Raw genomic sequence first — 14,313 nt, forward strand, 5'->3', positions numbered from 1 at the left:
CTTATAACCTAAGTTCACCTTTCCATGATGTGCCACTGTGTTTGATGTGACTGACATGCAGAGTAAAGATCCTTGACTGCCTTAAAAGTCTGTGAACAGAGCCACCAAGCCATGGTAGTGTGGCCTTCAGCAGGAGAAACAAGGTAAATTAGGTCATGCAGAGCTCCTTATTTCCTCAACTGTGCTACCTCTATTACCACGCTGGGCTTGCTGGCTGTAGCTTAGGTATTTCTGCAGAATGGTAGCCTACAGCACAGCTGCACCCTCTGTTTTTAGACTGAGCAGCTCTAGTAAAGGGCTTTATGATGTATGGCAATATGCTACCCACGCTTAACAAATGATAGGAGAAATTAAATATTGCATAAGGAATGTTAAGCTGTATGGGGTGGCTGCCAGTCCACAGTCCTGGCTTGGAAAGCCTTTCTTTTTCCTTAGTGCGTTTGAATGAAGAGGAACAGGTGGTGGTCAAAAGACACTCTGGAGCAGACATTGTGGCAAGTCTGACTGTTGGAACGGAAGGGAAAATCTCTAGGAAGATTTACAACTGTGTGGGTCTATGTTTGGAGTGGCTGTACAGGCAGGCTGCCACTTGCTTAAAAAACCCTTACAAATCTGAGTCATAATTTTCCATCTCCTCTGCAAGAAGTTTTGATGCATCAAAACCAATGGCACTTCTCTTTCTGTGCCTTAAACTAAAAACCAGAACCAAAACCACAACAGCCCCTACCCCAACCCAACCCTCTCAAATTTAATTGTGTATCCTGCTGTGTTAATGGTCTTACGTCCTTTCTTTTTCCTCCTTCTACCTGCACCAAACTTCACAGGCAGGGCCACACATGGAGAAATGCCTAGCAGCTACAGAGCGTACTGGAAGTACTCTGCTTAGGTTTTTGGACTAGTTCATACTGTGTCGCTATTAACTCTGGAATTACGACAAAGCTGTGTTAGAGTCAAATTGGTATCATCTGGCCTAATCACTTCCTAATTTTGCAGAACATTCCAGGGGTTTTATATCCCATAATTTTCTTTAAGTATATTATGAGCAGCAACATTTAAGGCAATGCCAAATTGTACCGTTTTCATTTTGGCAAGCAGTCCCTGCAAGTGTTTTTGTATTGGTCCTGTGTACGTATTCATCTCTCCCTCTATTTTACCTGTAATTTATAGATAAGTACTTACTGTTCCCTCATCACTTTCCAGGGTCCAGACAGTGATGTGGAACTGTGAAGGTGCCTCTACATTTTAAACTAATGTAGTGCCTTTGCTCCGGTTCAGTCTGTGAGTGGGAGTGATGGACCGTTTCTTCTGCATCCACTTAGGTGTTGCATTTCCAAAAGGAAGAATAGCAGGTTTGAAGTTTTGTGAGTTGGGGACAGAGTTGCAGAAGTCATGCATAACGTAGATAACCCACTTTAGTTTCTTGGTGCCGTGCTTTGCCCAGCTGTAGCTGGAGCGACCGTGTGTGAGATGGGAAGACATCGGGGTGCTCTTGAAGCTCACAGGGCGAAGAGGGGCTGTGGGGTGTGACTGGGAAATCTGGTCTCCAGTCCCAGCAGGGGCCACACTAGGGACTGCATGCAGGATGCGGCAACAGCATGGGGATCAGATGTGTTAGTTGCAGCCTTGCTGTGTGAGGCTGGACAGACCCGTGTCACCTCCCCTCAGCTCTTCATTTAAAGGACAAGCTTTATTCTCCACTGGCAAAAGCCTCACTGAAGTCTTAACTACACTTGGGTTGAGGTAGCGTGGATGAGGGGTGAGAAAGACACTTGGAACTACTCTAATAACAGGAGTTACAGCTTCATCTGCAGATAAGTACACATTATTTCATGGGGTTTTTTCCCTGCTGCTGGGCAGAGATTACCCTGATGGACCTCTGTGAGAAATACAAAGATGAAAGGATTGGTAAGTCATCGCTAGCCCTGCTGCTGCCTAGAATTCCTATGCACCATGTACATAATGACTTACAAAAAAAATCCCACTGAGGAAGTGCAGAGAGATGTGATGAACACTGGAAATGTCGTGTCTGTGGCACGCTGCCAGCAGCAGCCATTTTACCCACACGTGCACTTTCACTTCATTACGTGCTCTGCTGTGGATGCTTTCCTTCCCTCACCTTCAAATAAAGTCTGTGTTGACTCTGGAAGGGCTGATACCTGGGAGACAGATCCCAAAGCACCCAGCGCTAGAAGGGAGTTTGCATTTGGGCTTCCGCACAAAGCTTTTTGCACTTGATGTGCACCTGTGCGAAGCTGAGGGTGATGAAAAGATACTATGTGAGGGGAGAGTGAAGTAATTTGCACGTGGAGCTGCTCTTGCAGCCAGTTGGCCTTTGGGAGGCTTGTAGCATCGGTACCCGAGATAACAACAAAGCCAAATATTCTTCAAGGAAAAATTTTATGCAAGTAGCTGGAGAGAAAAAGTTCACTGTGAACTTCCAGGCTTGTTTTTCATCATACCTCCAATACCTAACAACGTGCACTTCAGCCTGACAGATTTTGGACTTGATACCCTTTCCCACCTAGTTCCTCAGTTACTTTGTTGGTGCCTATTCTCTGATTGTGCTTGAAATTCCAATAACCTTGCTGGCGTTTGCATCTGTGGCTGTGCAGATGGGGGATGCTTTCAGGCTTCCTTTTTTTTTTTTTTTTTGTCTGTTTAAAAAAAAAAAGAAGTGATCTTTGAAGTGTGATGTAACTCTAAAGCATTTCTGCTGTGCAAAGGAATTTGTAATTTTACTGAGCTAGGGAATACCTTATAGAAAGGGGTCTTTTGTGTGCTATACCATAACTGGTCTCAGACTCAGATTTCACTCATCTTAAAAGGTTAAGTTTCAGATTTAATCAACTAAAATTTTTGTGCTTTTTTCCCAGTCACTTCGGTGACCTTTCCAATTCTTTCCAGAATGCAAAACTAATGCAACCAGTATCTCTGATGATAATAAAAATAATAATCTAAAATAATTCAAAAACCTCAACATGTGCAGTCCAGAACTGAACAAACTTTCTTGAATTAGTTTGATGGTTGCCTATTCATGTTTCATGTTTTTTTGCTGCCCGGATTGTCAGAGCTCAGTGGGTTTTGTTTTCACAAACAGCAGGTGTCCTCCTGGACAATGCTAGAGAGATTAGTCAAATGGAGACCGGGATAGTTCAGAGTGGTGGGCTCTGGCTGGCCTGTCCTGCTTTCATCCCCTGCAGTGTCCCCCAGTTCTGCAGAGGGAAAGAGATGAACAATATAACAGGACCTTTCAGCTGTTTGCATGCTCAGGTCATGGTGGTACGATGTTTTAAGCATTCGACAGGGAGGGTAAAAAGTAACTTGCGGGTAAAGTTAGAAATTGCGGAGGGTAAAGTTAGTGAAATGAAGCAAATGGGACTTTGGAATAAATCTGTATGTTGTTGTTCCAGTAACAGAGGGAAGCCTGAAAAGAAATGTGTAAGAAAAACAGCTGAAAAATAGCATGGTCTTAAAAAAAGTTGAATTTAGGGCTCTTAGCATTAGTTATTTAATCATTATGGCAACAGTGGTAGTACCATTTGGGAAGAAAAGAGTGGAAGGGAAAAAAGCTAAATTTCGTTACTCTAAGGTGCCCAAAAGAATTAAAATTGCTTTTGTCAGATAATAATTTCTCCTCCCTGGGCCCGCTCCCAAAAAACAGGGACACAAACCTGCAGTTCTTTTCTCTCTACTTGTGAGATCATGCTTTTTTGTAGTTGGCATCCTTTCCCAAGAAATACTTGATTGAAAGCTGACGGTTGCCATCATGCATCCTTGGCCTGAAATTGTCAGCCATGAGATTAAAAAGTCAATGATAAGTTATTTTAGGAACTATAAGGTTTAAATGTAGAAAAGGAGAATGGAGACCATGAATGCAAACTATACCAAAGGGCTGCTAGTTCTGATTGGTGAACCCATGATCTGGGGTTATTTCCTAAGGATGGAAGTACAGTGGTGTTAGAAATGTATAGCTGATTGCATGGAGGTGAAAAGGTAACTAACTCCCCAACATCTAGCCACAGCAAAAATATGAAAAAAAACATGCTGAAAAGTAGTAAGGAAAAGCAGTGTGGTATAAACCAGAAACAACCCCCTCATGACCAGGTGAAGGCAGGACTTCTTGGGGCAACTGGGGCTTGTTTTCTGTGCACTCCGGGGCCATGGCGCAGGGTGGCATTACTCCTCTTTGCCCCTTGCATAGCCAAAGTGAAACCTCTGCGGGGCTGGGTGAGCTGGCTGGCTGATTAAACCATCTGTATCAGCCAGCATCTCAGTCTCAAGAGCTGTGCTGGGTTTCTGCCCTGTTTAAGACCTCAAACCTTAGCCAAAAACACTCACCGTCAATTCTAAAATTAGTCCAAGAAGCAGCAGGGATATTAGTTGATTGTATCATCCTCTTACCTGCTAGCCTCCCCCATCCTGCAGTATTGAGTATTCCAGTCTGATCCTTGGTCATCTCTTTTTCTGAATTATTGGGGAGCTGTGTAGCTGTGTAAAGCAAGATGAGCTTTGCAGATGAGAAGCTGGATCTTGTATGAACACGCCACAACTTTTTCTTCCCATTTCTCACTGTGGCATGTGGCCTCGTGCTGTAAGAAAACTTAAGAGGGTTTGTAGGAGTTGTCTCTCACCTCATGCCTGCTTTACCACCACGTTGAGGATCTGTTGAGTGACACAGCTGGAGAAGAAAGCAGAGGAGGTGGCGGATAGCATGTGGAGTACAAAAACTAGACATGCAGACAGCTGGAATAGGGGACATGGCTGGTGTAAGACAAATGATCCTCTGCAAAACAGGTACTGGGGCTTTTTGAACAGCCCGACCTATGCTGAGATGATAAACCTGCTGCTGAGGAGGGTTACAAGCTGACCATTGAATGATTCAGGAGTCCTTCCCTTGGCTAACCACATAGGGAATCACTATGAAAGGAAGGGTGGTTTTGGCGTATGCCTACAATGCAGTTGTAGTGTGTTGGTACTAGCTTATGAGGGGCTTGGGTTTGCTGTGCTGGTAGAGTGAAGGGAAGGAGGAAGTCATGCTTTCTGCCTGCCTGTGAAAAGGATGGATTTTTATCATGCATTGATAATCCATGTTTTGTCCATATAGGCTTTACAGTCCAAGCAGTGCTCCACCTCTTCCCTTGACATTTACTCTGCACTGCAAATACACATAACTGGGTTTTTTTCCTGTTAATTGTGAGTTTTCCTGCATGCAATTATATCTGATTGTTGTGATAGAGTCCAGTGCTCAGGATGACATAATTCTCACTTTTGGAGCTTGGAGCTCCTGGGGAGGCTGCAGGCATTGGCCTGTCACCCTTCCATCTTCCCTCAGCCATGTGAGGGACTCTTAACTCTTCATCTTTATTTTCTGGTTGGTTACTTTTCTGTTGCAGTTCTCTGAACTCCTTCTGACTTGTCCATATTTGCAGATGTGCACAGATATTCTGGGAGCATGGAGTATTTTTGTTGGACCTTCCTTTCACAGGATTAAAGACATTGATTTTCTGCTGCAAACCTGCTTTTTGCCTTTTTTGCCCTGCTGTGTCCCACTGTATTGTGCTCACTGTGGACTTTTACATAGTGCCCATTACTATGGTATATATATTTTGGATTTTATATGTACGTATATAAAAAATAACATGACCAGCATGGCCATCGTGTCTTCTTCAGAGTAGTTTTATTTTTATTTTTATAATGCTTACTTTTATTTGTGAAAGCTAAGCTGAAGAACCTCACCTAGTACACTCATATTTAACTTGCCATCTATTGTAACATCTGTTATTTTCAACATTGCTGCTTCCCAGATTTCGCCCTCCCACTGCATGGGTTTTTTGGATCATTTCCCTTCACTTGTCTTAGCCTGCTTTTTTCCAGAATGAATCTCATTTGATTATTTTCAGACTGCATTTCTATTCTCTCTAAGTCCCTGTGCATTATTTCCTTGTCCCTGTTATTTTTGCAGCTCCTCCAAATGCAATATTTCCTGGAGATTTAAGTTAGCATGCTGTCTAGTCTCTTCTGGATCTTTAAAGAAAATACCAAGTGAAATAGGACGTAATACAGGTCTCTGCAGTATCGCACCTTCTTCCAATGTTATCCTTTTCTTTTATCATGATTTATTTGCAGCCAGTTTTCAAATCCAGCCACAGCATTCATCTCAAAGTGCAAATCACCATCAAATGTTTACTAAAAATCGAACACATGACATCTGCTCTTTTCCCTCCAACTCCTGGTGCTGTAATGCTAGCCAGAAAAGGGGCCAATTTCTAGCCAGTTCTGCTCTTCTGAATAGAAATCATGGTTTCATTGTCCTCAGGCTTGCAGCCTGCTTTACTTTATAGGAAGCCTCATGAATTAAAACAGCTGTGCGGCCCGCTCTGAAATTCGGTTCTGTGGCGAAACAGAACTGAGGAGGAAACAAGTGGAGTTTATGCATGTGAGGGGGGAGAAAGGGAGAATAGGGATTATGTGCATGTGGGGAGAAGGGAAGTCACTTTTATCTGCCTGTGTATGTAACTAAGTGATGGCAATTGGATATATTTCTGCAGAACTGGTCAAATATCTGAATATTCCTGTGTTTCTAGACCGTGGCTTCCCATATAGTTAAGTCTCGCTTTGCTCTCCCTTGGCCTGCGATGCCATCAATATTTGAAACTATGGCCAAATTCAAGGCATGAGATGGCATCAGAAGCCACCTCCTAGCTGGGCATCTTGTAAACTTGCTCTGCTTCAGCTGTTGGCCAGGTATCCGTGACGCAGAAAAACTTTAATGCTTAAGGGATATGGTAAAAGGACCCTTCTCACTCTTGAGTACAACAGGTGAACAGTTGTTTTGGGTAAGAAACAAAGGAATTGAGACAAACATGAGGAGATGACAGGGGCCATAGGATAAAAAGTGAGAGCATGCTTAGCCGAGAATTCTTTCAATGGGGAATGTGAGTTATAGTCCCTGGAGATCATGCAAAAGGCATCTCATTCACGGCTTTTTGCTTTGACCTGGCCATAATAAAATCTCGAAAGTTTCTCGTGACAGTAATGCCTGCGCTGTGCTGGTTAGAGCAGTATTTTATACCAGTGATTTAAAAAGATTGTTAGTACCCCTTTTCAGCTGGGGCAAGCGGCTGGGAGCAGGCAGAAATAAATTTTTCTAAAAAGTCTTTGCCTATATTATTGGGTTGCATACCATCTCCTCTTGCTCTTGCCTGCATCCCCTCTTCCCCCTGGCTTTTGCTACCTGCTCACAGTCTAGCCTGGACCACCACCCGTGATGGGGAGGATGGCACGTGGCAGCGTTTCAGCCTGAGTGTTGGTATCTGGAGTGTTGGGTCCCTGGTGGAGAGCAGGATGGGGCTAGGGAGAAGCTTAGGCTGTGCTTTGTGCTGGTGAAGGAGTATGAGTTGGCCTGTAGGTGAGAAGTGTGTCTGTCCAAATCTTGGGGAAGGTAGGGGTGTGGGGTTATTTTGGGTTTTTCTTGCTAGAAGTGCAGCTTGAGTAATTAACACAAATACTGCTAATGAGGCTCCTGATCTAAGCTTTTAAAATTATTCCTAGTATGTTCAGTACTGTTTGTGTGAGACATCAGAGAAACTGAATCTAGCAAGACGCTATGAAGAGATGTTAGAAGCTATGTTTTGTAATAACCTTACAAATTTTCATATATTGTACTGACAGCGTATGTCTTCAGCATTGTGGCAACTGCAGGCCTAGATACACCTCACAAATGCCTTCATTGTTTTCCTACTCTGTGCTACATTTTCCACGTGAAAAATCCCTTTTTCTTTGGTGGCTGCACTAAAGCACTAGGGCTAAAAGGACTGTAGCCACCTCCAGGTTTGCAGTCCCAGGCTTTATACCCGTGGTTATTGGAGCACACGGGACTGTGGTCTGCCTCCCTGCTTCTTCCTCCTCCCCCTCTCCCCAAGTACAGACCTACGCTGAACAACCCAGACCTAAAGACCAAGCCCAGACCTAACCCATGCCACCTCACAGTCTTTGACTTTGTTCTCTTTGCTGAAACAGTGCATTATGTAGATTTTGACCAAGTCGGAAAGCATCAGGGAGTGATCTGAGGTACACAGAGCAACCTGGGAGTCAGGGCATCTGCTGATGCACACCTTCATCGCAGCTGCGCAGGTGGACCAAGATGTGACTGGAGCCTCCCAGCTCCGCAAGCCCCGAGAGTGGGACTGGCGGTGGTCCCCCACCTCCCTCCTCTGCCTGCTCTGCTCAGTGTAGCCAGTAGGTCGGTTCAGTCTCTGCCGAGTACTGCTACAACCGAATGATTTGTTTTTGCTTTGCTTTATTATTTACTACGATGATCAAAGGAGCTACTCCTTGTGATCATAAAGAGAAGCCTTAAAATCTTATTTAAGAGCACAAATATTTTGGGCTTTGACAGATGTGCTTTGAAAATAACACAGATGTGCAGTGTCAGATTTCACCGCTACATGCAGTGTCTTTGTTTCAAACTGTAAATTTGGCTGGTAGTGCTGGGCATATGCTTTCCCAAAACCTTGGCCCCTGCAACACAGGAAGAACAAGTTTCGGGGTTGTGGGTTTTTCCCCCCCTGAATTTACCGTCTTAAAGTGTTTGAAAGGAAAATGATCTTATCAGACTGAGCACTCAGCCCTACAAGGCTGCAAAATCTATGGGTTTATTTTTAACATATTTACACTGAATTAAATAAAGGCTTAAGCGTTTTTTGCTTGAATTGAAGGCAAGGCTAAGTGGACTTTATTTGCGGTGAAACTCCAGCCGAAGATATGTTTCTCCCATTATGCCGTGCAGAATAAGGCCTGTGGCACCGCGCTAGTGAACAGTGCTTGCTTTTCTGAAGCACTGGCTTTTATGAGTTGATGTGAGAGGATATGCAGCTCCAGAGCAGTTCACTCCTTTCCCATTCTCACCCCTTCTACGATGTGGTGATCACTTTGGACATTCTAGATGGACCATGGTCTCCTTACACTTGCTTGACAGGGGCTCATTAACTGCATGTTAATTGAAAGTGAAAGTTTGTCAGATGATTCAATTCAGTTACATGTTAAACGGATGCAGTAAGCATTACTGCTGTGATGAAAATCTCTGGAACTGATTTGTGAACTGATTTGGAGGGATTCAGTGGCTTCATCAGCAGCTCTGAGAGATCAGCATTGGGAGAGCAGGCAGAGGTAGCCATGCTCCCAGCAAAACAAAGCCTACTCTTCTCTTTCACCCTAAGCAGCTTTAATTACTGCCCAGTATGTTCCCTTTCCAGGACATGTGTTAGGTAGATAAATTTACTCTGGAGAGCTGAGAAGCAAAGAAGAAAATGAGAAGAATCAAAAGTCTGGTTTGAATTCTGTAATCTAAATAGCTGAAAATGTTGAATTCCTTATCTCTCCATGGATTAAGCGGTCATAAAATTTTCCTAAAGTTTGACTCAAACGTAAATGTATGTTAAAAAAAATGGATCTGTTTTAAACTAATGGACGGAAAACTCAAAATTTACATCCTCCATAACTCATCTTTTATAGTTGGCCACTGCAAAAGTCCCTCTTAAGCAAGCAGTTTATACTGTATTCTGTACCTGCTTGTATGCTTGGTTTCCATGTGGAGCCAATTTTTATTGCTGAGTTATAAACGCTTTGAAAATAGGGACTTGTAATGGAAGCACTGACAGACCTTTAACTAGGTCAGTCTTATCTGGCACCACCATCTTTGCTTTTGTTAAAGCATTAAATGGTTGCATATTTGTTTATTTTTCTCACAGTCCCAGAATTTTAACATGGATATATTACTGAATTGTTCTTTCTTCAAAATGTCATGAACATGCAGCATTAGAGAGTTTATCCAGACTTTGCAGTCATCTTTAAAAGTAAATTGAACTGTTATGTCTTACTTCGTGATTTTCTTGCTTATACAGTACATTTAGTCTGTAGCATGTCATTACAATACTAATGCGAAAGTTTGCTTTTTCTCCTGCTATTTTATTCTAATCTTGAATTCTGCTCTGTCTTTGAGGGTCCTTTCTGCATAAAATGACAATGATGTTTTTTTATTTGTCCCATTCAGATGAAAAGCCATACCACTGCAACTTTTCTGAAGAGGAAACCCCAATGGTAACTTCTCAGTTGGATGAACTCCCGAAGCTGGGAAGCCGCAACACCAGAGAAAACGAAGCCAGGGAATCTAAACCAGAGATTCCTGCCCTGGTGTCAGCACTGGAGAGTGTCATCAAGGAGCCCTTTTTGAAATACCAAGATCTAAAAGGTTCTGCAGACATAAAGATGCCAGCATTTCACCACAGCCAAGGGCTTCCTTGCTCTAGTCGCATTGCTAACTTTGCTTCAGGTGTGGGCCAGACATCTCCAAATGTGGTCATGGACTTGAAAACATCACTTGAAGTGCAGGCTAGTCGTGCTAGAGAAAGTTTGCTAGACTTGCACAGGGAGTATCCTCTGATAGAAAAAGGTGCTGAAGTTCAAGAGGTAGCTCCACTTGATTTGAGTGAAAAATCAACAAGGGATAGTTCATGCAATAAAAATCTGAATACATCCTTGCAGGCTGCTTTAATTGTCTACCCATGTCCTTTCTGCAGTCACAAGACCTACTACCCTGAAGTCCTGTGGATGCACAAAAGAATTTTGCACAAAATCAGTTGTAATTCCATGGTCCCCCCTTGGGTTCAACAGAATGGATTCAAGAGTATTAAAAACAACCTGGTCTTTCTGGCAAGGAGTGGGCGTACTGGCCCCCCTCCTGTTCTCGGTGGTAAGGAGTGCCAGCCTTTGCCCATTGCCAGATTTACGCGCACTCAAGTGCCAAGTGCATTGCCAGGGTCCAAAAGCAGCTCCCTTTCTGTTGGGATGACTGCAAAGTCTGGGAGCACGCATCAGGCAAAGGACAGTCATGCCTTCGGCCACTGTGGTCCACGCTTACCAGGTCTGGATGGGTACAGACAGCCCAAGTTAAACCATTCCCAGGAGCAATACAGCATAGCAGCACAACAAAAAAGTAAATATGAAGCAAATTCCAAACTTACGCAAATGGGAGCCTATAGCAGAAGCGTAACACCTACTCAACCGGTCATATCCAGGCCTAGCACACAGCCCACCAACAGTAAACAAGTGGAAAAGTATGTGGTTCCCCAAGGAAGTACTAGCTTTGCCCCTCCAGGTAAGCACTGTGCATCCGACTCCATGAAGGCCAAATTCAGCCCACCGCTGCAGTATCATCCTCTGTGTAAAAGCGAGCAGTACACTAAACACGAAGAGCCATCAGTGCCTCAGCGGGAGTCTCATGTGAAAGCTGGGAATGAGGTGAGGACATTGGCAAACTGCACAGCGGTAGCACGAGCAAGTCCACTGCTGCAGCCCCAGCCTAGCGCCGCGGGAGTTTCTCCAGCTTTACACTCCAGCAAACAGGATTTGGGATCAGATGGGCATGAGAAACGTTTGGACGTTTTAAATATCTTTAAAACATACATTCCAAAGGACCTTGCTTCGTTGTACCAAACGTGCGGTGCCAACAGCCCCGTCCTGGATCATGCAGGTAAGATTTTTCACAAGCCTTTCTGTAGCCGAGGATGCGGCTTCCTTGTTCCTGCTTCATTCAGAGTCACAACATGCAGTTTCACAGATCCTTCCTTCTCTCTCTCTAACGGTTGGGATTATGAGTTCATTGTTTTTATCATTTCTGGATAGGCTTGAATAGGTTTGTTTACCAGTCTCTAACATTGCAGCATCCCCCTTCGTGCAATGTGTGACATTTCTGTTGCAGGTTAAATGTATCTGGTTCCACCTGGAGTATTAGTGTTCCTTTGTCCCCTCGCTTCAAGAAGGCTGAGGTTACACAGATGTGCTGTCACACAAAGATCCTCCTCATATGCTGGTGCTGGCACACATCATCATCTTTTTGCTTCGGGCAAAATAAACGTCCTCTGGGGCTTATCTGTGATGTTACTTTGGAGGTTTTGTTCAATTTCGTCTGCAAATAAGTCTTCCAAAACCAGTGATAATCACTTGTTAGTGTCCTTTGTCTTTCTTGACAAAAGTCTTAAGATCTTCCTTGTCCATATCAGAGACTGCAGTTGTATTTTTCAAATGATTCTTTTGATCTGTTTGTATGTTTATAATTAAAAAGAGAGGGGGCAGAATATATGCCTGCTAATTCACGTAAGCAGAAAAGGCAGTTGTGGAAATAGCTAGTTTAAAAGTTCAGGGACTGAAAAAGTATCAGCGCCTGTCCTGTCACTTGCCAGTCAACTGCCATGTAAAAAGAAGAACGAGGGGAAAAAAAAAGAAACTAATGTATTTGCATGTGAAATCATACCCTTCTGATGATCTGCCAGAATTAGTTTGTCTCAGTGGAAACTGAAAATCACACTGATTTATTTCTCTTGAGATGGGTGTGTGGGTGTGTAGCGGGGGAGAATGGGAGCCATAGTCCCAGCTCTCACCGTTTGTAAACCATCCCATTTTTTGTACGCTTCTTCTCTTTATAGAAGTTGTGCAAGACTGAACTCCACATGGAAAGAGCACGTGTTTCAGACCAGTGTTCTAGTGTCCTCGTGTGACATAGCACTCTCTGTTTTGTCAAAAGCATGTGTGAAATGGAGCTTGTGACCCTATTTGCAAGTGGTACAAAACCCAGGGCATTTGGAAGCTGGTAGTCTGAGGCCAGCTATGGTCTAGTGCCCAGAAGGTGTGTGCAAGTTGACCACTCTGGTAGCTGTGAGAAAAGGAAGGAGCCATAGTGTTTGGTCAATTCTTGGTGGAAGGTCTTTTGGAGAAGACAGGAAGGCAAAATCTATCTAAAATAGTCCAGGAGGTGCACCTTTCAGCAACTCCATTGTGAGTTTTGCTCAATCGTTTAAAAAGTAATGCTGCATAGGAGCTGACTGTTGTTTATTGAGTAGATCATTTTGCAGGTGGTTAGAGGCTGTGTGATGATTTTAACTAACATCAGGCTCCTGTTTTTTGTTAAGGAAGCAGAGGAGGACATGCTCAGTTTCTAAAACTGCAGCCTCAGCATTCCTGCTTTTGTTCAGCCGACTTTGCTTTCACCATCCTAGTGCCTAGGAATGTTGTCTAAAGTTCTTCCTTGCCCGCTTCCTGCTCTAAATACCACTTAATTGTTCCACCATCAATTTGGGGTACCTTCACGTGGGTGCCCTCCTTGATGTTATTTAATACGACGTTGTGTCAACCTGCTCAGAGAAATCTTACTGACCCACTGAGCTCCCAGATGTGTTAAGAGGGATGAAGTGAAACAGTAAAAGCCAGGAACTAGAAGCTTCTTTAGTGAATGCAGGCACCAGAAAAACCATGAGGACCATTGGGGCAAAGTAAGGTAGGGGCAGGGTTTCCAAGGGTGTCTCTATTTACCTGCTTTTTAAAAGAGAGATTTTATTGCCAAAATGTTTTTGCTGGGCAGTGATTTCCAGAGACACTTTAACTGGAAGTTATTTAGTGCCCATCTCTGCTTTGAAATCTCTTCCTTCATTCCAAGTGTTTTACAGCAATCAAGTTTTCAGAATTTGAAACCTCTTTTTTTATGTAGCTTGTCTTCATTTTATATACAACTTCCAGGTTGTTGATGGTTCTCCAAACCAATTGACATGATGGCTGTTTTTCATAGCACTAAAATAAAAAGCTGCTGCAGGCAAAAGGAACGAGATCCTACCAACTGCGAATAGAGGAGGGTAAATGAACCTTGTCTGAAATAACACACAGCCCTAGACTGAGCCCTCTGAGTCAGTATGCATCATACAATTTAGTCTTAATGTGGCAATGTGAATATGGCAATCATGACATAAAAGACCAACAAAAATCCCACTTAGGTATACTATTTGTCACATTTTTTCCCCAATTGAATGTTCCCAATAGACTTTACTTGGGTGTTTGGTATACAACCTCATCTTGGATCATACTAGAATATTTTAGTGTGTGGTAGTGCAGTGTTCAACTTCCTTTAGAGTGGCTGGATTTATTTCTGGGATCCTTTCTTTTACATTTGTGTTTATTCCAGTGTGTCCTTGGAAAAAAGATGTTGTATGTACCATTGTGGTAACGGCTGCAAACACAAAGCTTGCTGAGCTTAGGCTAGGTTTGTTTCACACTGCCCAATCTTTCCAAATGCTTGTAGAGAGAATTTTATTGTTGTTTTTAATTTTATTCATGATATTTACATGTATCGCCATATTAGGAAAGGATGAGTTATGGCAGCAGATGCACTCTTTCCCTGGAGCTCCTTTGATAACAGCTTTGAGCATTGGTTTCACAGGAGCTCCTATTCAGATAGTCACGTTCATGTACCTTAATTTGCTAACACCT

At 43.3% G+C, this 14,313-nt stretch overlaps 1 protein-coding gene across 5 annotated transcripts in view; it reads left to right on the top strand.

Annotated features, from left to right (window-relative positions):
* The window catches only part of ZNF516 (zinc finger protein 516), a 118,705-nt gene that overhangs the window by 78,308 nt on the left and 26,084 nt on the right, over positions 1–14,313 (top strand). For all 5 annotated transcript variants that reach the window (XM_074877131.1, XM_074877123.1, XM_074877097.1 and 2 more), the window contains exon 3: positions 10,052–11,530. In XM_074877131.1, the coding sequence (XP_074733232.1) occupies positions 10,052–11,530 (1,479 nt within the window). The remainder of the gene's footprint in view (positions 1–10,051; positions 11,531–14,313) is intronic.

The sequence above is a fragment of the Strix uralensis genome, chromosome 1 (assembly GCF_047716275.1).
Source record: "Strix uralensis isolate ZFMK-TIS-50842 chromosome 1, bStrUra1, whole genome shotgun sequence".
NCBI lineage: Eukaryota > Metazoa > Chordata > Aves > Strigiformes > Strigidae > Strix > Strix uralensis.